This window comes from Gobio gobio (genome assembly GCF_949357685.1).
Source record: "Gobio gobio genome assembly, chromosome: 19".
Taxonomy (NCBI): domain Eukaryota; kingdom Metazoa; phylum Chordata; class Actinopteri; order Cypriniformes; family Gobionidae; genus Gobio; species Gobio gobio.
The window spans coordinates 43,358,794-43,386,246 of NC_137112.1; the positions used below are offsets into that span (position 1 = coordinate 43,358,794).

General features: G+C 38.7%; 1 protein-coding gene across 1 annotated transcript in view; it reads right to left on the reverse strand.

Moving 5' to 3' along the window:
- cacna1da (calcium channel, voltage-dependent, L type, alpha 1D subunit, a) overlaps nucleotides 1–27,453 on the reverse strand; it is a 152,274-nt gene that overhangs the window by 91,283 nt on the left and 33,538 nt on the right. Inside the window, exons 4-7 of the mRNA XM_079845004.1 lie at nucleotides 18,398–18,537; nucleotides 4,287–4,456; nucleotides 2,796–2,948; nucleotides 2,365–2,558 (exon numbers count right to left, since the gene is read on the reverse strand). Of these exons, the coding sequence (XP_079701130.1) occupies nucleotides 2,365–2,558; nucleotides 2,796–2,948; nucleotides 4,287–4,456; nucleotides 18,398–18,537 (657 nt within the window). The remainder of the gene's footprint in view (nucleotides 1–2,364; nucleotides 2,559–2,795; nucleotides 2,949–4,286; nucleotides 4,457–18,397; nucleotides 18,538–27,453) is intronic.

Here is a 27,453-nt window from a genome sequence, read left to right on the forward strand (position 1 = left end):
TCAACTGGATTGAGATCAGGGGATTTGGAATCTGTGTATTCTGACACATTTCAATCAGGACCAGCATTAACTTCTTGAGCAATTTGAGCTCCAGTAGCTCGTCTGTTTGATCGGACCACACAGGCCAGCCTTCGCTCCACACGTGCATTAATGAGTCTTGGCCCCCCATGACCCTGTTGCCGGTTCACCACTGTTCCTTCCTTGGAGCACTTTCGATAGACACTGACCACTGCAGAGCGGGAACACCCCACAAGAGCTGCAGTTTTTGGAGATGCTCTGATCCAGTCGTCTAGCCATCACAATTTGGCCCTTGTCAAACTCGCTCAAATCCTTACGCTTGCCCATTTTCCTGCTTCTAACACATCAACTTTGAAGACAAAGGCCGTTTCTCAATATGCGTTCTTGTCTGTACTTATGTGTTTGTGTGGACTCAAGTCACTGCCCGAGTACTGTTCCATTTCAAAGTTCTAGCCAAGTACAGTTCAAATCCCTGGATGGGTTCTTGATCCGCCCCTTTTATCGAGGATGCATCGAGAGGAGACTTGTGAGGACTTGAGAAAGACAGGTATCCCGCACCAACAAGCAAGCGTCAATAGCGGACCCCGCGTAACCCAGCGTAATTTAAAAATACTACTGTTGTTGTGTCACGAAATTTAGTTTTAAGATTTTTTCAGGCGAGAATATACTTTAAAGCTCAAATCTGTGGTTTATTTATAAAGAGAGCGCCTATTTGAACATTTGATCTGCCGTTTTTGGAGTTCCAGATCCAGGTGATCACCGGGCGCTCAGCGCTCATTATCCCGCAGTGAGCAGCCTTTCCTCGGGTAGTCCTTCTGACGTCTGCCGCTGGCTCGGATGTCTCTGTAGTGGTTAAACACGAGATATAATTCGTCTTGTGTAGATCTAACGGGGCAATCGTTGGTCTCATGAATCTATAATTTGTTCCCTGGCAAATCGTTTTGGCTGAGGGCAAAGTGAAGTTTCATTACTTTATATTTTTAGGCTATTTAACTTTACCACTGACTTTGTTTGAATTAATTGTTTGCTTTATTTCTTGTATAACATTTACTTATACTTTTATAATGGCTATTATTGATCACACATAAGCTGACATTTAACAAAAAGAGACTGGGTTGTGTTTTATGTCATATTTGATGTTATTACAGTGATAATCATATATATATGCACACTTATTGTCTGAACCACATATTAATATGTTTCATTTTTTTTTCTATGTAAACAAAAAGAGGCAGGGTTGTGTTTTATATTTCGTTTCGTTATAAATAAACACGCAGTGAAGATACACGTTGCCTGAACCACATTTGTGTGGCTATTAATATGTTTAAGATTTTTTAAAATGAAAATGAAAAGAGGCAGAGTGGTGTTTTATGACATATTTCGTTTTGCTGTAGCCTAAAATAAACATTCAGAGATAACTGGAGTAGCCAGAGCGAGCTGGGTGACGCTATCAAGAACGCTGCTGTTCCATTTCCAGAATCACCTGACTCGTGTCCTCCCGAGGAGGTTCGTTCTCCTGAGTTGAACCAGGCGAGTCTGAACTACCAAGGACACAAGTCAGAAGTTTGCGTACATGGTATTGAGAAATGGTCAAAATGTAGACTTGCTGCCTAATATATCCCACCCACTAACAGGTGCCGTGATGAAGAAATAATCAGTGTTATTCACTTGACCTCATAATGTTATGCCTGATCGGTGTACATAAATAATATACATATATGTGTATATATATATATATATATATATATATCACATAAAAAACATTGTTTTTTCTCATTAACTTGCATGCTGCATTGCACAGTATTTATATGTTCAATTATTTGTTGAATTTGAGCATGTCAAATAAGCAGCAATACAAAAGCAGGAATTTACCTTAGGAAAAACCCATAGCGAGTAAACACTAAACTAAATATTGCGTAGACACTTCCTCAGTGTCTAGGGTGGTTCAAAGGAAAATTTGGCTTTTTAAAAATCTATAACAATGTTTAAAAACAGTTACTACGATTTTTTTGATTCACAGGAAATCTAAGCTGGTAATCTATCTGGAGTTTATGCAGCTGTAAACGAACCGTGTGCTGTGATGAAATGGAGGAAACATATTCCAGAGGATGATGTGAAAGGTGGGTGGATCTCATCAGAGCACACTGGTCAGTCACAGACCCTTGAGTTCCTGCTTCAGTGTGTGGGCTGCTAGTTTGAGCATCTCACACTCTCCTCAAAACAGTAATGACTGTATGAGCACTTCATCCTCTTTATACAAATGTAATTATTAACTAACATTCATTATACGCTAACAAGTAGACGTGCTAACTAGGACGCGAGGGGAAGTAACATGCTAATACTAACCCAGTAGAGTACATCCGTCCAGCCCTCCATGGTAATGCACTGAAACACAGTGAGCATGGCAAACATGAAGTTGTCAAAGTTTGTGATGCCTCCGTTGGGGCCGTGCCAGCCCTCCCTACACACGGTACCATTAAGGGAACATGTGCGGCCATGATTGTTGATCGCACACGGCGCAGGTTCGTCCTCTATTATCTCTGCAGAGAGAGGAGAAGATCCAATATAAATAAGTATAATAGCTATAAACACTTGCAATAAATAAATTCCTATGAATCTCAATTTGTTGAAAATATTAATCCTACATTACGGGAATCAACTCGGAAAATATGGAAACTATGGAAGAAATCAACAACCTCAGACACATTAAGAAGCCTTGGTGAGCAGAAGAGACGAAACCTACCAACATTCATGTAAAGCACAGAGGTTTAACAAACCTGTCCCTCGATAATAACAGGTCGCGTGCATTTTCCCAATGAAAAGCTCCAAACCGATGATGGCGTAGATGATGATGACGAACAGAACCAGCAGGGCGATGTGGAGGAGAGGAACCATGGCTTTAATGATGGAGTTCAGCACCACCTGTAAACCTGAGGATACGCAAACGTATTCGTGTACTCATCCACAGCGTTTGAGTGTTCATTCCTATTGCATACACACAGGCACACACACACACACACACACACTAGTATCTTTAGGGCATTGAGTTTGACAGCTTGTTCTCAGAGAACGATCCTGAGGGGATGCAGCAAGGAATGCTGTGCTTTTCCTGCCATATGGCCACATCATGCGGCATCTCTCACCCAACATCCACCCCTCTGCGGGGGTCCGGTGCTCTAGGCGCTCAGAAGGGGAAGCTGTCAAACTGCCTCATTATTAGTGTTTTGCAAACTACATATTTTCAGTGCAATGCCTGAACGACTAGTTGGCAAATCTATATTAAATAGATATATCACCCAAAAAAAGAAAATTCTGTCATTAATTACTCACCATCATGTCGTTCCAAACCCGTAAGACTTTCGTTCATCTTCAGAACACAAATGAAGATATTTATGATTAAATCTGAGAGCTTTCTGTACCATAAACAGCTATGCAACTACCATTTTGATGCTACACGATCGCTTTATATGATGAACAGATTTAATTTAGGCTTTTATTCACATATTAACATTGATCAGCGAACATAATCAACGAAGCTCAACGGACCTGCTTGACACACAAGAACAAACCTCATTGGTTCTTGCGGAGACTCAAACGTGCTGCGTAACACGAGAATGAACCTCATTGGTTCTCAAACATCAAGCGAACATGCTTGAGCTTCCGTTTACCACAACTGATGTGTGTGTTGATGAAAGCCCGAATTAAATCTGTTCATCATATAAAGCGATCATGTCTCTACAGAAAATATGTACTAAACCACTCAGGTTATATGGATTAGTTTTGCGATCTCTTTATGAACGTTTTGAAACGTTCAGTGGTAGTTGTGCATCTGCCTATGGAGGGACAGAAATCGCTTTTATTAAAAATATCTTAATTTGTGTTCCGAAGATGAACGAAAGTCTTACGGGTTTAGAAAGACATTGAATTATTAAATGACAGACTTTTCATCTTTGGGTGAACTATCCATTTAAACCTTGAATAAGTAATCAGTTTGATCACACTTTTCATGGAGCGTTTATAATTTGTGTGTTTGGTTGTATAACATCATTTTTAGACCAGACGGAATTGGTCAGAATAGGTCAAGATTCATCCTACTGAAAAGTTGTTGAGAAGAACAGCGGTCTGATGACTGAATATCATGACTGAATGCTAAACATGTTATCAGCACACTAATTAAACCACTGCCATTATAAAGATCTAAAATAAAATATACATATTTACCACTTAGGGTTATTAAATCTAAAACAAATGTTGTTTTTTTAACTCACTGGGCACTCCTGAGACCAGGCGAAGCGGGCGCAGCACTCGAAAGGCTCTGAGGGCTTTGACGTCGAAACCTCCTGGTTTCCCTCCGTGGCCGTGCGCGGCCGCATGATCTCCAACAACCTCCTTCTTCTCCCCATCTTTGGTCAAAACTTCCAAGACAACACTAAATAATCTAAAAAACAAAACAAAACAATGAATGGCTGGTGAACACTCTGAAGGAAAGTGATGGAAATCGGGAAAAAAAGTATCTTTACCTACACCATGTCATATGAAAAACCAACAAGTTTAATTAAAGAGATAGTTCTTGTTTGGTTACCTATATTCTTCAAAATTTCTTCTTTTGTGTTCAGCAGAGCAAAGAAACTCATACAGGTTTGGAACAAATTAACAGTGAGTAAATGACAGAATTTAAGAGTTTGTGTCACTTTTATTCGTTATTGATGTTTACAATCTTTTCATTTTAGCATTAAATCTTTATTTGAGTTTTATTTTTAGTCATTTTAGTAATTTAGTAAAACTACATTTTTTTTTTCATTATTATATTTTTGTACGATGCCAAGGCAATATTTCTAATTGTCATTTATATTTTATTTGAGCTTAATTACAATTCACCCTTCATCGGGGGTTTGAATGACAGGCGTTCTGACCAATCAAAATTCACCATCCGCCGAATTTGCCATTTTTGTCCGACAAAGCAATCAAGACAGTTCGTAGATTAACGTCGGTGTACTTAAAGGAACACTCCACTTTTTTTGAAAACAGGCTCATTTTCCAACTCCCCTAAAGTTAAACAGTTGAGTTTTACCGTTTTCAAATCCATTCAGCCGATTTACGGGTCTGGCGGTAGCACTTTTAGCATAGCTTAGCACAGATCATTGAATCTGATTAGACCGTTAGCATCTCGCTCAAAAAATGAACAAAGAGTTTCGATATTTTTCCTATTTAAAACTTGACTCTTCTCTAGTTACATCGTGTAAAATAGGAAAATTTGTATTTTTTTGAGCAAGATGCTAACGGTCTAATCAGATTCAATGATCTATGCTAAGCTATGCTAAAAGTGCTACTTTACGCCAGACTCGAAGATCGGCTGAATGGATTAGAGCTTAGATCGGGCTATAAAATCAAGCCCGCCCCTACCCAAGCCTGTGCACGTTGTGTCCGAGCCCGGCCCGGCCAGAAACATTAACTGTAATTATGAGCCCGAGCCAGATTTAAACCCGACCATTTTTTAATACGTGGGCGTTCTGACGAGAACGAGCATAATGAGTAAAGCGGACCGGTGTGACGCTCAGCTCAATAATTCGCTCAATGCAGGCGCGCGCTCATGAAGCGCTCACCGGTTAAAATGATGTTCGCTCAAATCCAGCTCAAACATGACATTTATCTTTACTGTAGCCTACTATAGGCCTACATTAAACAATGTTTTTTTTTCATATTTATGTTTAAATAATATAGCCTAATGCTTTTTACTTCTAAATTTCATCTGATTATGATAAGTGCAAAGATGCTAGTGGGTTAGAAATTATTTTGGTGGTTATATTTTGTTTAATATTAAGTTTTGTTTTGTAGAAAGCCTTTCTTTAAAGTGAATTTTAATCAGGTTTTTATAAGCCAATTGCCTGGATTTAATAAATAAGAAGACTATAGCAGAAAATAATCGTGACATGAAGGCGCCGGAGCGATCACTTTCATTGCACATGAACTAGAGCGCGTCTCATAAATAAACCGAAACTCAGAAGGCTACTTACTTCACAAACATGATAAATATGCGTATAGAAAACTTGAAATGTCCACTTTTAAACGAAACAATTTGAAACGAAAAGAAATAGACTAGTTAAGCAATGCGCAGTGTTCACGCGAGCTCATGACTGGCGTCTCAGAGCGGTCCTGCGCGCTCCATCACTGCGTGTGCTGTGAGTTTAACACGCATTTTAGACTAATCCTGACTTGAGCTACTTTGTACACATTTGTTTCTTAGTTGTAGTTTTAGTTCTTACTTTGCTAAAAATATATATTATTTCTGATTATGGCATAGCTTTCTGCCTACCCAATTAGGCTAATAAAGTAATGAATAAAAAAACACAAACGCTTGATCAAGGGCCCGGCCCGAGGATAGTGCCGGGAAATATCGGCCCGACCCGGCCCGCGGCAGAGAATCTAAACTCTAGAATGGATTCGAAAATTGTAAAACTCAACAGTTTAACTGTAGGGGAGTTGGAAAATGAGCGTTGAGTGTGAGTGTTCCTTTAACAGTGTGTACTGACGTCTTTCCGCGGTTGAAACAACATTCCTTCTGAAGTTCATTTATTTTTATTTGATACTATAAATTAACTAGATGGAAGAGATGATCGGTTCCGGAGCAGCTTTAACTGAGGCACTACAACGACCTGTCACCACACATTAAAGAGCCACAAAATGGTATTTATTGTTTACATTTCTTTAAAAAAAAGTAAAATATTTGGAGTTGTTTTAATATTAAAAGTAACCTGCTCTGTCCTGTCTGTCTGTCAGTGTGTTGTCAGTATCCTCTTTGTTCTGCAATGTGTTTTTCACTGCGTGAGAAAGTGTGTGTGGTGTGAGAGCACGGCTTGTCAGACATAGCAACAGTAACTAAAGGGGGCGGATCTGTGCGAACGGTCAATTAACAAAACATTTTTTGAATTAATGTCCATTATTGGCTTTTTTCTGTGTAGCAAACAACTCCAAATTCTTGCCATTATTTTAAGATATATAATCTTTTTTATGTCACCATATTCAATGTAGAACTTATTCTAGAAAATGCTGTGCTCTATTAAGCTATAACAAATTTCTATATAAATAAAATCTAGATAAACTAATATATGAGAGAATGACATTCTTTGAAAATAATCAAAAAATTGCTTTAGACAGAAAGATTGATCTAAAGTAGCAAGACAATAGCTGAAAAATCAAAACATATTTGGATTATAAAATACATAAACCGCGTTCAGCATCACATGACAGCATGACCTTTCATGAATGTGCCAAAACATAAACAGCAAGACATTCAATCTGAACAACATCAGACGGCATCATCTGCTGTACACACACAAAAAAGCAGCATGCGATAACCTGAAATGACCATGGTGCACATCTGAATAATGATGTATTACAGGATCTCAACAACAGTGGATAAAATAACACAAATAAACTGACTTTGAATGCACCCGTTTCTGTTACCAAAAGCCTTATTATTGCCAGCGATTCATCCTTTAAAAGTCGTCATGTAGTCTTTTCTTTACTGTTATGACGTAAAGTATATCGAGTGAAACATTAAAAAAAAACATAAGGCGGGATTTGATTTTGTCTGGGGAATTGATTGGATGGTTGTGGTTTGCTATTAGTGGATCTCATTTAAGTGACAGGTTGCCCCGCCCAGAGCCGTTGAAAAACAGAGTTACGACACTCCCATAGACTTCTATAGGAACTGAGGAATGCGGAAGTAAAGCGTGTCACGGAGCGGCCAATAGTTCCAAACAACCAATAGTTCCAGCATTGAACCCCATTCTTTTCAGTGTATCTCAAGCACACTCGCTGGCAAATTGATGAAATTACTTGCGAGATTTTATGGCATTAGTTGACCTCTCAGGAATATTAATAGAAGTGGTATTTTATGAAGCAAGTTATAGTTAATGTTTATTTTTATATAATATATGGTTAGACTCTAACTGCAGTTTGATAACGTGAGCAGCACTGCAACAGCTAATATATCCAGATGCTATCTGTCATGACTCATATTTCAACAGTTTTTAGTCTCTCTGAGATCTTTCTGTCGAATGCGTTTCTATGAAGTCAGCCCATTCAAGGAATAACATAGGCCTATAACGCCTATGAATAATGAATATGAATAACGCCTGGATAAAAAGAGTTGAATTAAATTGGTTGTCTCGTTTTTTTTAAACACTATTTAAAACTTCTTTCTTGGGTTAAATTCTGTATATGCTAGAATCTTTCATTTATATTCAGCTGTTGTGTATGCTAATGTGAGACATAAAATAACAATTGGACGCTTACATTTAAATTATAAAAGAAATTAACACTAACCAGTAGATGGCGGAAGAGGAACACTTATTGGCTCATTAGCCTTTTTTTTTATTATTAATTTTTATAGATCATCAAATCACTATTATAACATTCAAAAAATCTATTTTTGTTACTTTATTTGTACTGAAGTGTTATGAAGGCTATGAAAAACAAAAACTTCTGACTAAATTTCACAATGAATCTTTATTTAAATCGTCTCTGTGCTTTCTTTGTTATGATGAGAGGATTTGTAGATAGAGGGAAGATTTGTGTGAAACGTAAACTTGCACTAAAATTCATTCAGCATTTAGAGACTGTATAAAACTTGTTTTGATCGATATGGATTCTCATTCCTGGTACATTAAACATATGACTGGTCATTATTTTCAACAGAAATGCCCGTGATAAGCTACAACACTCAACGCTGTAAAATAATGTGCTCACATGACCCAAATAAAATGACCAGATCACTCAACAAAAAAAACATTAACGTTATCTCTTTATCTCTCCCCAGAATAAAATGCTACTGTAAAGCCTAGTCAAAGTCGATGCACATATTGTGTTAATATTTACCAGAAATTGCTGTAAATATAGTGAAACTGCTGTCTGTCATGCTTAATCCTATTCAAAGAGATTGACAGCACGGAGTTGTTTGGAACTATTGAGAGCTCCATGAACCACGTGACCACGTGGTGGCGAGATCAAATAGTGTTGCAACTCTCTTTTTCTATGGCTCTGGCCCCGCCCTCGCACCATTAAACACATCATCAGAGAAGAGATGAGATATCGCTATAATAGAGAGATGGGCAAGTGGTATGTATGGAAATGTCTAACTCTGGGGGATATGGTGAATAAGCTAAAGTCCCAAAAAGTCGGCGTGTTCCTTTAAAGAGTTTACTACTATTTTGTTTATCAAGCTGTTAAAGGATTAGTTCACTTTTAAATTAACTTTTGCTGATAATTTACTCACCCCCATGTCATCCAAGATGTCCATGTCTTTCTTTCTGCAGTCGAAAAGAAATTAAGGTTTTGGATGAAAACAGTCCAGGGTTTTCTCCATATAAGGGACTTCAATGGGATCCAAACGGTTCAAGGTCCAAATGACAGTTTCAGTGCAGCTTCAAAGGGCTTTAAACGACACCAGACGATGAATAAGGGTCTTATCTACCGAAACGATCAGTTTCTACAAGAAACCGAGCAGTTATCGCACACATATGCCGTGTGCTTTTACTTCTTCATTTACAGCGACACAAACACTTTCCATTAAATAAAATGATTGACTGATTTAAGCAGTTTATAGCTACAGTGTCTGGTTTCAAGCCTGGGTTCAATACGAGTTAAGAGCAAGTTGTCGATTACCACAAAAATGTACACTACTTTTCAAATGTTTGGGGTCAGTACACTTTTTTAATGATTTTGAAAGAAGTCTCTTCTGCTCCCCATGCAAGGCCGCCTTTATTTGATCAAAAATACAATACAATAATATTGTGAAATATTATTAGAATTTAAAATAACGGTTTTAGAATTATTAATGTCATTTATACTCTAATCTTCAGTGTCACATGATCCTTCAGAAATCATTCTAATACGCTGATTTGCTGCTCAAGAAAAAATTCTTATTATCATCAATGTTGAAAACTGTCTTTTCAGGATTCTTGATTTTAGCTTTTTTTATTATTAAAGTGAAAGATGAGTCTAGAAGATTTTTTTCTTGTAATCAATGTTAAGCCATTAGGGGTGTAACGATACACCGATGCCACGGTTCTGTTCGGTTCTGTTTGCTGTGGGGTCAGGGTTCATGGCAGGGCACCAGCAATAATAACACTAGATTCACTTTTAACTTAAAGGGATAGTTCACCCTGAAATGAAAATAAAGCCATCTTTTACTCACCCTGCTGTTGTTCTAATGCTCTAGTGTCCTTCTATCTTTTTCGGACTTCAAAAGCAGAAATGTAAAAAATAGTCCTGCACGCGCTCCTTCCTATAGTGGCAGTGAATACGACCAGGCTAAAACATTACAAAAATTATACAAAAGTATCATGCAATGATACAGTGAGACGCGCGCCATTTATGGAAAGTGTTCAGGAGGCATACTATTAGGTTTTGCGAGAAATAAACCATATTATTCTGTCAAAATACTGAGCTTGTCTGCACTGACTCAGCAGCAATGTTGTCATGACAACGGTACACGATATTCACTTCAGGAGGTTTTATTATTAGTATTTTTGTATTATCATATACCTTATAAAAAAGACGAGAGTCGCATTTGTTTCTACTGAGCCTGACTTCTCAAAATGGTGTGTGTGTGATGAGTGCGAGCCGTCAGCAGGCGCCAGCGCTCATGCTTACTATAACTCGCATTGTTGTCATGGTACCCAGTTGTCTGGCTATCAAGCTCAATTTAAAGGGTAAGTTCACCCAAAAATGAAAATTCTGTCATTAATTACTTACCCTCATGTCGTTCGACACCCGTAAGACCTCCGTTCATCTTCGGAACACAAATGAAGATATTTTAGTTGAAATCCGATGGCTCAGAAAGGCCTCCATTGACACAATGCACGGTTCACTCTCAAGACCCATAAAAGGTACTAAAGACGTCGTTACAAAGTCCATCTCACTACAGTGGTTCTACAATAACTTCATGAATCGGCGAGAATAGTTTTTGTGCGCAAAAAAACCCCTAAATAACAACTTATATAGTGATGACGATTTCAAAACACGGCATCATGAAGCTTCGAAGCGTTATGAATCAGTGAGTCGAATCATGATTCGGATCGCGTGTCAAACCGCCAAACTGCTGAAATAATGTGACTTTGGCGATCCAAACTGCTGATTCGACTCATTGATTCATAACGCTTCGAAGCTTCATGATGCCGTGTTTTGAAATCGGTCATCACTATATAAGTTGTTATTTAGGGTTTTTTTGCGCACAAAAACTATTCTCGCCGATTCATAAAGTTATTGTAGAACCACTGTAGTGAGATGGACTTTGTAACGACGTCTTTAGTACCTTTTATGGGTCTTGAGAGTGTGCAGTGCATTGTGTCAATGGAGACCTTTCAGAGCCATCAGATTTCAACTAAAATATCTTCATTTGTGTTCCGAAGATGAACGGGTGTCGAACGACATGATGGTAAGTAATTAATGACAGAATTTTCATTTTTGGGTAAACTAACCCTTTAAGATTGAACATAGTGTCAATTTCGTCAGACGAGACGAGACTAAATATGTTCGTCAACAACCTTTTTTTTCATGACGAAGACGAGACGATGACGAGACTGCACCAATGTCCAAAAACGCTGACTAAGACTAAATTAACATACATTATTGTTGACGAAAAAGGACAAGACTAAAATATTTTGCTTAAAATAAAAACTAAGATAAAATCTCTCTTCATTTTCGTCTACAATCGTCTCTACTTTTGCATAATGAGATAGAATATTCAGCTGTTCAAAATATTCCGAAAGAGTTTGCGCTGTTGCTCAGTACAGGTCTCTCTCAGACTCCTCCTGTTGCTGCAAGCCTGTCATCTCGCGGCGGTGCGTGCGGTCACGTGGTTACCAAAGCGCTCAATACTTCTAGAGCTGTGTCAATACATTTGAATGGCTTAAGCCGCCTAAGTTACACAACAGCTTCACAACACAGGTGTTCGCAGCAATTTTTTGTCAAACAGTACAGCATAGTGTGCATTGATTATTACGTCAACCACATTTACAGTATCATTTTATTATGGAGAGTGGTAGAGATGCAACATTGTTAACATTAATGTTAATGTTTTTCTTGTATTTAGCCCTCAGGTATTCCTTACTAATAGCTCAGACTCATACTCATTGGTGGTCAAATGTGACCATACACCTTAACTATTTTTAAAATAAATAGCATATATTTAAGTTCAATAATATTTATTGAATATTTTGAGGAGATCTTTTGGTACTAAATACTATTTGTGCAATAATTATGGTCCATTAATGACTGCTTAAAAAATGTTTCTTCTAATATTTGTATTATTTATATTACAATTAGTGTATTAATTAAGGTTAAAATAGATCATTCAAATGCAAAGAGGCAAATTAGAGTCATTTTGTGGATGGAAAAATATACATTTTCACTTGTAATGCCATTACTGGTGCCTGTATGGCTCTTTAATCAATACACATGTAGTCTAGTTGCTCAAAAAAGTATTGCAGATCATAACTGCTTATATAAATATGTAGAGTAGGCCATATACATAGGAATTCATACTGAATCAAGATCGAAATATTTGTGCCCATCGTCTCATAAGCTAATGCTGATTTTAGGCATCTACGCTGTAAATCAACCAGTTAGCTATGGTGTTGTGGCACAAACATTATGCAGGTTATATATATTTTATCTAACTTATTTTGCCACACAATATATTGAGTTTTCCTTTGACTAAAACTAGACTATAAATGACGAGACTTTTAGTCGACTAAAACTTGACTGAGATACCTTGAGTTGTCTTTTGACTAAAACTAGACTAAAATGATGAGACTTTTAGTCGACTAAAACTTAACTAACAAAAAATGATGTGTGAATGACTAAATATGACTAAAACTAACAAGGACATTTGGCACAGGACTAAGACTAAATAAAAAATAAGCGACAAAATTAACACTAATTGAACATTGGTCTGGGGAGTCTGCTCTGTATTTTCTACTGCACAAGAGGCGTGATAAACGAGCAACGACCCATCGCATCTCTATCCGTCATCGTGTTAAACCCGCCAATAGCGTGCCAGGTGGATAAGCCAGTCAGATTGGTTCCCGCAAAAGTATAACAGAAGCAGTAGAATTTAATGTACAGGTTTCCAGACTGAGTTGCAGGCAGAAATCAAATCGCCAGCAGATCAGGCTGGGTTTACCCAGTCTAGGTACCCAGGATAAGCACACACATGCACACACACACACAAGCACACACACCATTTTGAGAAATCAGGCTCAATAGAAACAAACGCGACTCTCGTCTTTTTTTATAAGGTATATGATAAGAAATAATACAAATAATAAAACCTCCTGAAGTGAATATTGTGTACCGTTGTCATGACAACATTGCGTGAGGGGCTGCTGAGTCAGTGCTGACAGCTAGCACGCACTCTCACAGGAGCGCACTCAGAGTAACAAGCGAGCTCAGTATTTTGACAGAATAATACGGTTTATTTCTCGCAAAGCCTTATAGTGTGCCTCCTGAACACATTCCATATAAGGCGCGCGTCTCACTGTATCATTGCGTGATACTTTTGTATAATTCTTGTAATGTTTTAGCCTGGTCACTATCCACTGCCATTATAGGAAGGAGCGCGTGCAGGACTATTTTTAAAATTTCTACTTTTGAGGTCAGAAAAAGATAGAAGGACATAGAGCATTAGAACAGCAGGGTGAGTAAAAGATGGCTTTTTTTTCATCTCAGGGTGAACTATCCCTTTAATAATAACAACAACAATTTAACTTATTAACTTTATCTTTATTAACGTTATACATTGGCTTCACGTTTTCTTTAGAGCAGTTAGCAAACCTGAGTAAACTAAAAGGAAATAAATGCCTCCACTGTAGACTAGCCTAGACTAGTTTTAAAAAACACAAAAAACAAGCTCATTTATTCCACAAAAATGAATGACCACACACAAATAATGTCCCACTTTAGCCTACTTAAACAAACAAATTCTATGAATATGACTAATACTGATCAATAAATATAGGCCTATAAGTTAAAGCTATTAAATAGTAGTTTTTGTAACACAATAAAGCAGCCACCACACTAATTTAAAAATATACAAAATAACAAAAGTGAAAATAAAGTGGCATTTTGGGGTTATGGAAACAACAGTTACCATGGCGAATCCACAATACGAACATGAACTGCATGAAAACTGCTCCTGATGAACAGAATGAACATCATAACTGCATGCGAATCCTTCCCAGCTTACACACGGCGTACCAGTTACGTGATTTATTGCTACTTTACTTTTATTTCATGATTACGTTGCATGATTGTAGTTTCTCTTGAGCTTTATATATGACGTGATATACAGTGCGCTACGAGCACAGTATAATGGCTGACAGGACATGAAAGTTCGGTTTTCTAAGGTGAGAGAGACTTTGGCATTTTCGTAGCTTGTTACGAAAATAAACTGACATATAGCCTATATAGCACTGCTGTAGAGAACACCCTCTCACTGGGACTCCAAGGTAGCATTCATCCAACCTGGCTAAATGGGGAAAGTGGCTCTCTCTGTCCTTCCACCATGCAACTTGAGCGATCACCCAAGTCACGTGACATGCACTTAGTGCATATTTAGTCAATAATATTGTATTAATATTTAGTAAAAATACAGCTCTTATTAGTTGTTAAAAGTGTACTAATTACTATTTAATCAAATATCAAGGAAGAAAAAAAGGAGAAGTAAGAGCTGGGCCGGGGCAGGGCACGTTCGGTTCGACATGAGAGTATCGCGGTTCGAACCGTGTGTGGTGTATCGCGGTTTTTCGGTTCGGTTTGAACATGGTTACACCCCTATAAGCCATAGATGTCGTCCATCAAGCTTGTAACTTGTAATGAACCCAGAATATTCCTTTAATTATCATTTGAATGTAAATGTGGTCTCCCTCTTCATGCAAATTAGATTTCATGAATATCAAGTTTGCAATAATTCTCAAATGGAACACTTACAATAACCATTGTATAATTTACAGACATTATTAAAGCAAATGCTCTGGGTAGCAGAAACGCTTTATTCTCTGTATAGCGAGGCAGTTGTAAGTGTGAAAGCACAACGTGAGCCTGATGGTGCAGTTACGCTGCGTTTGCTTACACTGCTTATGCATGCGGTATGAAACAGGCCTGCGGCACGGACAAAAGAGGAGCGGCTTTTCCCCTCATTTTATCTTTGGGCTTCTGCATCTCTTTTTAGGCTGATACACTAGAAAGTGACATAAAATTAAAACACATTTAAATAAAAAAAACTAGCCGGAAGAGGTGGACTCTCAAGGATTCTTCCTCATCATAAAAAAGTAATGGTTGATAGAAAGAGCCAAGACTGGCACAGGAAGTCTGAAAGCTGAAAATAAAGAGCGTCACTGGTTTATTTTACGGGTCTTATCTGGGCCATATAGCTGCATGAGAAGTGTGTGTGCGTTTTGGGAGTTGAAGAGAAGGTGAAGGGCCTCAAAGGAAGAAAATTTGTGAAAGTGACATTCTAGAGGATGATGGGAAGAAAGACCAAAACACAAAGAGAAAGACATGGGCATATGTTGGGGTTGTGTAAGAATTTATGTTTTTGAAATGCTCATTACGGCTGCATTTATTTGATCAAAAAATACAGTAAAAACAGTAATACTGTGAAATGTTATTACAATTTAAAATAACTGTTTACTAATTTCAAATGTAATTTATTCCTGTGATCAAAGCTGAATTTTTAGCATCATTACTCCAGTTTTCAGTGTCACATGACCCTTCACAAATCATTCTGATATATTTCTTATAATTATCAGTACTGTTGGTGGAAACAGTGATGCATTTTTTTCAGATTTTTTTGATGAATGGAAAGTTCAAATGAACAGCATTTATTTGGAAAGATGAATGTGTATTTAAATTGGGTCATTTATGTAGTAGAAATGTGAAATTATTTTAGAAGTTGGTACCTTCTAGACTGAGAAAAGCCAGAAAATGTATTTTTGTCTCATGTGGATGAAAGACAACAACTCCCAGAATGCACTTGCGTCGCTGCCCTATGAGGCCACTCCCAAGCCACGCCTACCGGTTAAATCACTTGCCCACCGTGGCACCGTCCCCACCGTCGTTTTCATTTTTATAGTAATAAAATCATTTAGTTCAGATAGAGAACAAACACTACAATTTTAAAACTGAACGTGTCTTTTCAATAAAGTGTAAGCTGAACGAGAGTCGCAGCACAAACACAGCTCATTCATCAGAGAGTGAGGAGCTGATAGACAAGATGATCGCGGAAGATTTGGTTTCAAAGCGAAATGCGCCTATTTAAGTGAGTTTGTCATTGTACCGTTTTGTTGTCGTGTTTTCGTGAACCCACAATTCAAGCAACCCGCCCCCGAATTGGACCTAATTTTAAACCGAAACTAAAATGACCACGGCTGACCGGTATTCATTCACGGCCTCACAGTCATTCACGGTGCGTGTCCAGTTTGGCACGTTATCAGTTCATGCCTATGGAAGCTTAAAGGGTTAGTTCACCCAAAATTGAAAATTCTGTCATTAATTACTCACCCTCATGTCGTTCGACACCCGTAAGACCTCCGTTCATCTTCGGAACACAAATGAAGATATTTTTGTTGAAAGCTGATGCTGAGAAAGGCTTCAGACAGGCCTCCATTGGCATTCAGTACATTCACACTCCCAAGACCCATAAAAGGCACTTAAAACGTTGTTACAAAGTCCATCTCACCACAGTGACTCTACAATAATTTTACGATGCAACGACAATAGTTTTTTGTGCGCACAAAAACTATTGTCGTCGCATCGTAAAATTATTGTTTCATAGGAATTCATTGAGAGCACTCGCTTTGCTCCGCACCGCTCCGTTATGAATGTCCGTGTGGCCATCTGTGTCTTACATTCTGTGAGTGAGATCCCACCCCTGTGGGCGGGTTGAAAAAATGCGGAACTAGCTCCTTCTACTGGCTGTAGTCTCTAGCTTCTGGCCAAAAAAGCTTCATTGGAGGGTTTTTTCCAAACATAAAATACATAAATCTCTCGTCTCAGGGGGACATGAGCAGGGGAAGCACGATCATTTGAATATACTACCGGGTTTCTCCTATACAAATCTTAATGCTAATTGCCGAAGTAACCCTTTAAGCTGGGGTCACACTAAAAGATTTTTAAAATGTGAGAGTCCACAAACATGACAATAAGAAATCATAGATTTAAGTAAACAAACATTGCGGACGACCGACACGAAGAAATGGTGCTTGTAGTATATGGATGCTTTATACAGAAAAATGGGGGGAATGTTTAGATGAAGTCATGGTGACGGTGTGAACATGGCCTTTACATGTTACAGCGTGAGCTGGAGGTGAGTCTTCCATCAGCTCGCTTCTGATTGGGTATCGTTTGTTTTCACGTAATAATCTCCAGAGCGTGCACGCGTTTGTCCTCGGGGTTCCCCCGACCCAACAGGATTTCTGATCGTAAAATATTCGAAATATGTTGAATATTTACGATTCGAGATCGGGGCGCCTCCGACGTTCTTCCGAGCAGATTCAGGCCATGTCCACACGAAGCCAGAACTTTCCCTATCCGATCTTTCTTTTTTTTCTCGTTTCAAGAAATATCTGCGTACACACGAGAGCATGAAAACGGCTCAAAACGATGTAGTATACATGCCAGGCCAGTATGTGGCACTGTAATTCTGCCACAGAAATACACTAAAAACGGAGAAGAAGAGTTGTGGCTAGAAGGGGTACGGCAACAGTCGGAGGTGAGGTAAAATCTCACAATAAAATAACAATAAATAAATTTGCTACTTACCAGATGTGTTTTATTAACGCATACACCTACCCCAACCCTAAACATACCCTTACAATAATGCAAATACAGTAATTAAACATCACAGTATTGATGTGCGCATGCCCAGTGCCCGTAGTTGTATTCCTTCAAGTCTTCCCCGCGCAGGACGTGGTGTGATGACATCACCGTTTCACAAAATATACGGATTGGCTGTATACACGAAACTGCAAGGGTGTCGTTTTCAGATTTATTCACTTTAGGACCCGGTTTCAAAAAATAGCGGTTTCAGTCTCCCAAAACGCCGGATCCGTGTGGACGAAACGCCAATACGAAAAAAAATGTATACGTATACACTGATACGTGTCTCCGTGTGGACGGGCCCTCAGTCACTCTTAACACACCTCACACCACAGGGAAACCTGATAAGATAATCTGCAGAACCATCAAGACAATCGGGACTTGTCAAAAGAGAGAAATCAGCCCAAAATTCGCCCCGATTATCTTATGGTGTGTACCCAGCATCAAGATGTTAAAACAGTAGCTAAGCTTTGGAATATAAGCAAATAAAACATACCCTATGACAACAATGACGAAATCCAGCATGTTCCATCCGTTTCGGACATACGCGTTCTGATGCATCACCAAGCCGTACGCTATGATCTTTAGGAAGGTTTCGATCGTGAAAATGATAAGGAAGGCATATTCGACTGTTTCCTGCGGGAGACAAAAGAGGGAAAAATAAATTAATTGAGAAGATAAACAGCTGCGTACATTAAACTCAAAGAAACATTACAGCTCACTGCCAAGATCACTCTACCCTCAATCAAACACACACACACATGAACATTTTTGGATTTGTTTGATCACACACTCTTTGTCAGTCTAGTCTAGGTCTGAAAACACTCAATATGAGACAGAAAACAAGGGAATTCAATGGAAATGTAACATTTGAGGCATCATATAACAGCGTATAAGAGGTTACTCTGCAATTTAATAAAAACAATTTAAACAATGAAGTGTTTTTGACAGAATGAGGATGGAAAAATATAATGTTTACAAATATTTGAACTTTTACAATGCAAAAAAATTCATAAGCTAACCCCCAGAAACAGCAAAGATCTGAAAAAGCATTTCATGGCCTCTTTAAGTCAGTGTTTGGAGAAACTGTGCTAGCATAAACAGATCCATGGCATCTAAAATTGTCCTTAAATAAGTGTTATGAGGGAAAAAAGTGATTTGCCTTTTAGTTACTCCTCAACACCTCAACACTAGAGCTGCGTTACTAAAACTGAAAGGGAATTGTTTGTAAAGCATTGCAGCACGCCGCTCAGTCGTGGCAGTGGCTAGTGGGTTGTTTTCTATGCATTGATGGTGTTAGACACAGCCATTTAACTTGTCAAATACCATCTCTTTATACAAACACACAGAGACTCAAGCTTTCTCCTTTATGTGTGTGTGACAGCTGTGCAAAGGTTGCACCATGAAAGAGGTTAGTTGGTGTGCGTCCGTGCGTGTGCGTTTAAGTGTAAGGACATTTGGGGAAGCTTTTATACGCTGTGGGCCTCGTTTTGCCAACATTTTACAGACGACTGAATGAAGCACTTAGCCCCGTGTAACAGAAAAAGAGCCTTATGTTACTGCGGGAGAAGAGTAACCCGGGCTCACTGATCCTGCTACTACACAGACAGAGAGAGTTATATGAGTGACAGCGGCGGACAGAAGTCACTGCACTGAATATGAGATATTTACAGGATGTCAAAGAGGCAATCTGAAAGATGACACAGAAAAACATGAAATAAACAAATGCACTTGCCAAAAATCGAATGCATTAAAATAATAATAATATATATTTTTTTTATAAAATAAAATATTAACTAATATTAAAGGTACACTATGTAACTTTTCCGTCCACTAGAGGTCGCCTGTTCAAAACAAAGGTGTAGTTTGATGACGCCACGTTTGAGCACAGCATCTTGGGACATGTGGTCTTCACCTCACAGCCGGTGGAAAAGAATCGGGATAGGACTCATGGGACTCATGAAATCATGTTCATGGATGCGATCATTGATGTTACTGTAGTATGAAGCAGAGCAGGACCGAGTGTTGTGGAGCTGAGCAAGGCCGCTGGAGCGTTTGTTAATGAGATGAACACAACACACGCCTCGCGAGCAGCGGGACTTTTATTATGCCACAGTCGCCAGCGCCATTTCCGCTTTTCCGGTCATGAGTATGAGGTAACGCAGCTCTGTTTATCATATTAGACACATCTTTGAAAATGAAGTTATGACATTACTCTGTGCGTTCGCTCGGCGGCTGCTATGACACTTGTTCACACTGCAGTGAGAGTAAAGCGTTTCTGCAAAAATAAAACCGGAAACCGAGGGTAACGCAGATATGACGCAAACGACAGGCGACTCCCTCACACGTCCCGGTTCCTTGGTTAAAATAGCAATTTTCTCAAGATTTATAAATAGTTGGAAACATTTGGGATATTGTAAGTACTCAACTGAACAAAATATATAACACTGGCCTAGTGGTTTTTGCATATTTTACTGGAAAAATGTTACATAGTGCACCTTTAATTAATACATCAGTAACTACAACAATACCGGACCTTAGAAAATGTGTAGTGTAGAAATGTGTGTAATGTGTAGAAAAATCTTTTAGTCTATTAGGGCCCTTTTTTCCCCAAATTCCGTTTTAATATTTCTGGATTCAGTCTTTTTTCCGTTTGACATTTTTTGGACTCCATTTTAACAGTTAAATATTTTTTTTGTAATAAAAAGCATGTCTTATTTGAAAACATAAAATTTTATTTAGGGCCCTATGAAATGGTAAATGCATTTATAAAGCACTTTCAACAGACCCATGGCCATCCAAAGCGCTTTACATATGGCCTCACTTTCACCCATTCATACACCGACGGTGGTGTCAGCCATGCAAGGCTCCATCCAGCTCGTCGGGAGCAGCTTTGGTTAGGTGTCTTGCTCATGGACACCTCGACACTTGGTCAGGTGGAACCGGGAATTGAACAACCAACCTTCCGGTTTGTAGACGACCTACATGAACCAGTAGATTTTTATGACTGGATTACCTCAGGCAAGCCTTTGAGAAGTAGCCTAGAAATCTTGACACAGCAAATCGAATTTGCAGCCAGGGCGTCTAGCAACTCTCCGTTGGCTTGCGAGCTGGAAAAACCAAACTCTGGTCAAGCCAATCACATTGTGTATAGAGTCGGTGGGCGGGCTTAACATAATGACGGCAGAGTTGCCGCGGTCCGCAAAGCAGCTGGCGAACAGTGGTCTTTCTAATCGGCTTTGGCCGCGACTCTGGAAGACTTGGAGTTAAGCTTTTCTTTGAGAAAAGAACAAAGAACGGCTCTGAAGTCATTCTTAAGAAAGGAAGATGTGTTCGGAGTTTTGCCGACCGGATACAGTGAAAGTTTAATCTCTCAACTAGCTCCGCTTCACCTTCTTCGTTGCTCTGGTTGGTTGTAGCGCTATCCTATTGCTTGCAGAGGGAATTTGAAAGAAAACCGTTTATCCCGCCCCTCGGATTGAGCCCTGCCAATGGAGAGTTCCCAGACCCAACATCTTGATGTGGGTCTGGCTTGTCAGGCTATTTGAGAAGAGCATTTCTCTAAATATTTATTTTATAAGTTTTAAATGCATTATACTAATAAAGATTTAAAGGGTAACTTCAGTGATTTAGCATTAAGCTCTGTATTTAAACTGGGTCATTTATGCAGTAGAAATGTGAAATTATTTTTGAATTTGGTGCCTTCTAGACTGAGAAAAGAAAGAAAATTTATTTTTGTCTCATGTGGATGAAAGACAACAACTCCCAGAATGCACTTGCTTCGCTGCTCAACGAGGCCACTCCATACACCGTCGTTTTGATCTTCATAGTAATACAATCATTTCGTTCAGTTAGAGAATAAACACTACAATTAAAAACTGAACGTGTCTTTTCAATAAAGTGTGAGTGAGCCGAACGAAAGTCACGGGACAGACGCAGCAGTGTCAGATTTCATTCATCATGAAGAGCTGAGCAGAGCTGAGGTAACGTTAAGCGCCAGTCTGGCATGTTATCAGATCGCATATGGAAGCTAAACTATCCCAGGAATTCATTGAAAAGTTGAAACACTCACTTTACTCTGCACCGCGCTCCGTTATGATTGTCCGTGCGGCCATCTGTGTCTTACATTCTGTGAGTGAGATCCCTCCCCTATGGGCGGGTTGATAACATGCGGAACAGCTCCATCTAGTGGCTGTAGTCTTTAGCCTCTGGCCAAAAAATCCTCAGATGACGCAAAATGACGATATTTGCGTCATCTGAGGAATTTTTCAAGAAATAAAATGCATAATTCTCTCATCTCAGGGGGATATGAGTGGGGAAAGTACCATAATTCAAATTATTTCTACTGATACAATGCCTAATGCTAAAGGGATAGTTCACCCAAAAAACGAAAATTTTATGTTTTTCTGCTTACCCCAAGGGCATCCAAGATGTAGGTGTCTTTGTTTCTTCAGTAGAACACAAAGGAAGATTTTTAACTCCAACCGTTGCCATCTGTCAGCCGTATAATGCATGTGAATGGGGTCTAATTCTATTAGAGTAAAAAAAACATGCACAGACAACTTCAAATGAAACCCTGCGGCTCGTGACGACACATTGATGTCTTAAGACACGAAACGATCGGTTTCTGCGAGAAACCCAACAGTATTTATGTTATTATTTCACCTCATATCAGACGAATGTCATCAGCTCTCCAGACCGCCATCACCTTCTGTGAGTAAGGTCAAAATACCGGCCGGGTCATAGATATATATACATATACGTAGATTCTTCATTAGAGCGATCCGCGCAGGCACTAATGCGGTATCTATGTGTATATCTATGACAGCGCCAGTTTTTTGACCTTACTCACAGGAAGTGATGGCAGTCTAGAGAGCTGATGACATTCGTCTGATATGAGGTGAAAATAGTAGCATAAATACCGTTGGGTTTGTCGCAGAAACCGATCGTTTCGTGTCTTAAGACATCAATGTGTCGTCACGAGCCGCAGGGTTTAATTTGAAGTTGTCTGTGCATGTTTTTTTTACTCTAATAGAATTAGACCCCATTCACATGCATTATACGACTGGCAAACAGCAACGGTTGGGGTTTAAAATCTTAATTTGTGTTCTACTGAAGAAACAAAGACACCTACATCTTGGATGCCCTGGGGGTAAGCAGAAAAACATCAAATTTTCGTTTTTGGGTGAACTATCCCTTAAATCACTGAAGTGACCCTTTAAGGGGAAATGCTTTTGGGTGTTTCATTGAAAATTTTTACAATGGTCCTAAAAAAAAATGCTTCTGATTTTAGGGTGACTATAGCCAGGAAATCTTTTCATGAGATTCACAGAAAGAGCCAGCAAATCCTGTTTTAAATATGGCTGCTTTAAATGATGGGCTTTCCTAACATAGCAGCCTTTAACTTGTCATATCATGCAAATAAACAGCACACATTTACATATCAAATGGGAGCTAGAGAGCTTCATTAAGCGATGTGCGGTTGATGACAAAGTAATACAGTATTCCCAATCCATTACCCCTCTACTTTTATTCATCCATCAGCAGAGTGTGTGAGAACAGAGAGAAAGAGAGAGAGGAAACAGAGGCCTGTGGGGCAATCCATAAATATCTCTGACTCATATCTGCTTATTTATGCTCTAAAGACTGTACATACTCTCTCACACACACACACACACACACACACACACACACACACACACACACACACACACACACACACACACACACACACAAACCATTAGCTAGTTTACTAAAACAAAAACATTTCACAAACATTATGCCCTACTGTTCCACACATGCAAATTTCACCTTCAACATCTAACGCTCAACATCCCTTTTATGTTAATTAAGTCTGTTTTAATTGTTTTGGTTAGTGTTGTGATACATATTTGTCTGGACATGTAATAAGAGCTAAATAAAATATCAACTCTATCTTCAGCCATACATTGATTTGGCTCAATCCTTTAAATCAAATGCAGTAATTATGAATTCAAAGGATGAGTTGTATTTTTTTATTCATGTGTCCAGCACACTTAAAGGAATAGTTAAACTCGCACTCATTATTGCAAACTCGCATGAGTTTTGTTCATCCGTGGAACACAAAAGAGGATATTTTAAAGAATGTTCATGCTGCTCCTTTCCATAGAATGAAATGAGATTACATGGGGATGTCAAGCTCCAAGAAAGACACAAACACACCATAAAAGTGCTCCATGTGACTTGTAATCTATATTGCATGGAAAAGAGCAGCATAAACATTCAAATATATATCTTATTTTGTGTTCCGCAGAAGAGAGAATAAAGTTAAACATTTTATGGGATCTATATTCCTTTACACTCAAAGCCACTGCAAGTTACATTGACTAATCTGAGATCAGCCCACAGCCATAAAGCAAAACGACTTATATATTACTAATATATTACAATATATTTACATATATTACAGTAAAATCAAAACTGAAGCAGTGTTTTAGGAAACTTTCCGGATGAATCATTCAAATCCAAAAATTATTGATGGAATTATTAATAATAATCTGATTCACAGAAAAGTGTGAGGAGAGAAATACTGCCATAAACAAATTCTAAATGCTGATCCGAGGAAATGGCTAATTTGATTCCCATTTGGTTCTACTTAATGTGTTGATTTATTCTATAATTGGTAAACACAGCATGTCATTTATCATATTCATGTGAAAATGAAGCATGTAAACACACACACACACACACACACACACACACAAGCAGGCACATTTGTGCATGTGGCGAATAGCTGGCGTGACATGAGTCAGTGTGACATCATGTCGTTTATCATCCCGGAAAACATCACAATGTCCTCTGTTCAAAGTAACAGAATATATACGGCACATACCAGCACATGAACTACTTCCATCTAGCAACAAAATATCAATAAATTGACTGTCATCCATTTAAAAAACATGTAATGCAGCTTACAAAATTAAATGTTTATATTGTATGAGTGCTACTTGTCCATGAAACACCATGATGTTAGGATGTTGCCAGGGCAAATATATCAATACGCATAAAATATATAAAAAACGCATACAAATTATTAACACATTTAACAATACCCCGCACCGGACCTACATTCATCAGGGCAAAAACTCACAGCATGATGGACCCTATAGAATGCAGTTAGAATGCCCCTAAAACTCAAGATATCAGGGCAAAAATGCCCCTGTATGAGTTTGTCGTCGCATGTTTATATCATGATAGGCCTATAGTTAATGTTGTTTGATGTTTTTGTCTTGAACAGCATGAGTGCAAAATGTAATATTGATTTTATACAACAGTTCAATAAAAAAGAAGTTAATATTGTGATATTATTTTAGACACAGCATTGTCTGCTTTTGCTCAATTCTGCCAATGACAATATTACATATAAAGCCAGAGCAGAACTGTTGTGCATCTCTGAGTAACACACAGCAGTGTTTGATTTGTGAACGAATCCGCGTTTTGAGCGAATCAATAGGGTGAACTGGTGATTCAATGACCCATTCATAAAGAGAGCCAATTACTTTATTCCTGAATGAATCAGCCATTTGAACAAATCAAATGAATGAATAAATAAATGAATGACTCAAGAAAGATTACATTTTTCCATATTAATAAAAAAACCATAAAGCTATAGTTCACCAAAAAATGAAAATTCTTTCATCATTTACTCACCCTCATGGCCATTGAAGCCTAAAAGTTTATTTGTAATAAATTCTATGTAGATTTTTTATTTGATTTTTTCTAAAGCTACTTTGTCTATTTGATGCTATTCTCATTTAACGCAACAATGACTATCTTTTGGAGGTAATTTCTCATATATTACAAACATTTTATATATATATTACATTTATACAATTTAAATATAATTCATCACTCTAACAACTTAGCCCAAGTTTTAATGTATAAAAAGGTAGTAGAAGCATTGTGGCATGACTAAAGCTTAGTATTTTTGAGTGACAGGAAAAATGCATTAAAGGAACACGCCACAATTTTTGAAAATAGGCTCATTTTCCAACTCATCTAGAGTTGGACATTTGAGTTTTACCTTTTTCGAATTCATGCAGCCGATCTCCGGGTCTGGCGTGGCAAAGCTTTAGCATAGCTTAGCATAGATCATTGAATCTGATTAGACCGTTAGCATCTCGCTCAAAAAGGACCAAAGAGTTTTGATATTTTTCCTATTTAAACCTTTGACTTTTCTGTAGTTACATTGTGTACTAAGACTGACGGAAAATTAGAAGTCGCAATTTTCTAGGCCTGCGTAATAATCAAGGAACTTTGTGCCGTACCATGGGTGCCCCAGATTCAATGACATTATGCAGTGCCTGAATATAGGCTAACTTTGGTCAACATAACCAACGTGACAACCTGCTTGCACAGGGAGCGTGTTGGGGACTATTTTCAGGTGCTGCGTAATATTGCACTTCCATCTTTCTTTCTCTCTCTCTCTTGAAAAATCAGTCAGTGTACACCAGGAAAGCTGGAGGGAGCACAGACCACTTCATAGAGTTTCCCCTCTACCTGTGTGTGTGTGCACGTGTGTGTTTGTGTGGGCTTGTGGAACAAGAGTGACAAACAACCGTGTCCCGGCACAGGAAGTGCTTTCCTTCAGAAAAAAAGCCAGCCAGCCAAAGAAACACAAATAGAAAAGATCCTGATCACAGATGCGTTATAGAAATATGACGGTATTTCAAATGACCTTGCAGTGATAAACTTTGAATGCAGAATGACAGCCAGCTGAATGCAGCATCTATTCCACCTCCACTCTCTTATAGCCATACAATCCTGAACCTCCTTCTATCGCTCAGTAACCCAGCAACCAACCGCATCCTTTCACACTACGCAGAGCTGTTCAGAATCAGGTGGTCTTCGGCGCGCTGTTCCACCCCTGACCACTGAGGGGCAGTGTGTGGGGGCGGCAGCGGGAGAACACGGGCAGATGCAATAAATGTCTGAATACTAATGAGACCAAAGATCCCCCTCAAAACATCATCATACTGCAATTCAACTGCATTCAAGACTCTCAGATTCCATTCAGATTTAATTTATCACATCATGACCTCTGGAGCAAAGCAATTTCAACTGAAAATGTGGTACCTAATTGAACGGACGGGAACTATAGCAGAAACATTTGAGCTAAAGGGACAGTTCACTCACAGATTCTGTCATTATGGGGCTTTCACACCGGAGGATCCTTTTCAAAGTTCCTAGAACTAATGGTGGAAGTACCCGCTTTTTAGCTTGTTCGCACCGCAGGAACTGGGAATAATTGTAGCTCTAGGAACGCCTTTTGCTCCTATTTCAGAATAGGGTCTAACCCAGCACAATAGGAACTACAAGTTACGTAAATGTATGGTGATTGGCCGAATGCACACGAAACACCAGCACCTATCATTTTTTAAAAAGCTGTGTACACACACAGACTATAGCCTATATATTTACTCCACTAACTAACTCTACAAACATTGAAAAACCATAATAGATGGACCTCTCAACCTTTACGCTAAGGAGAAAATCCAATTTTGAGGGAACCAT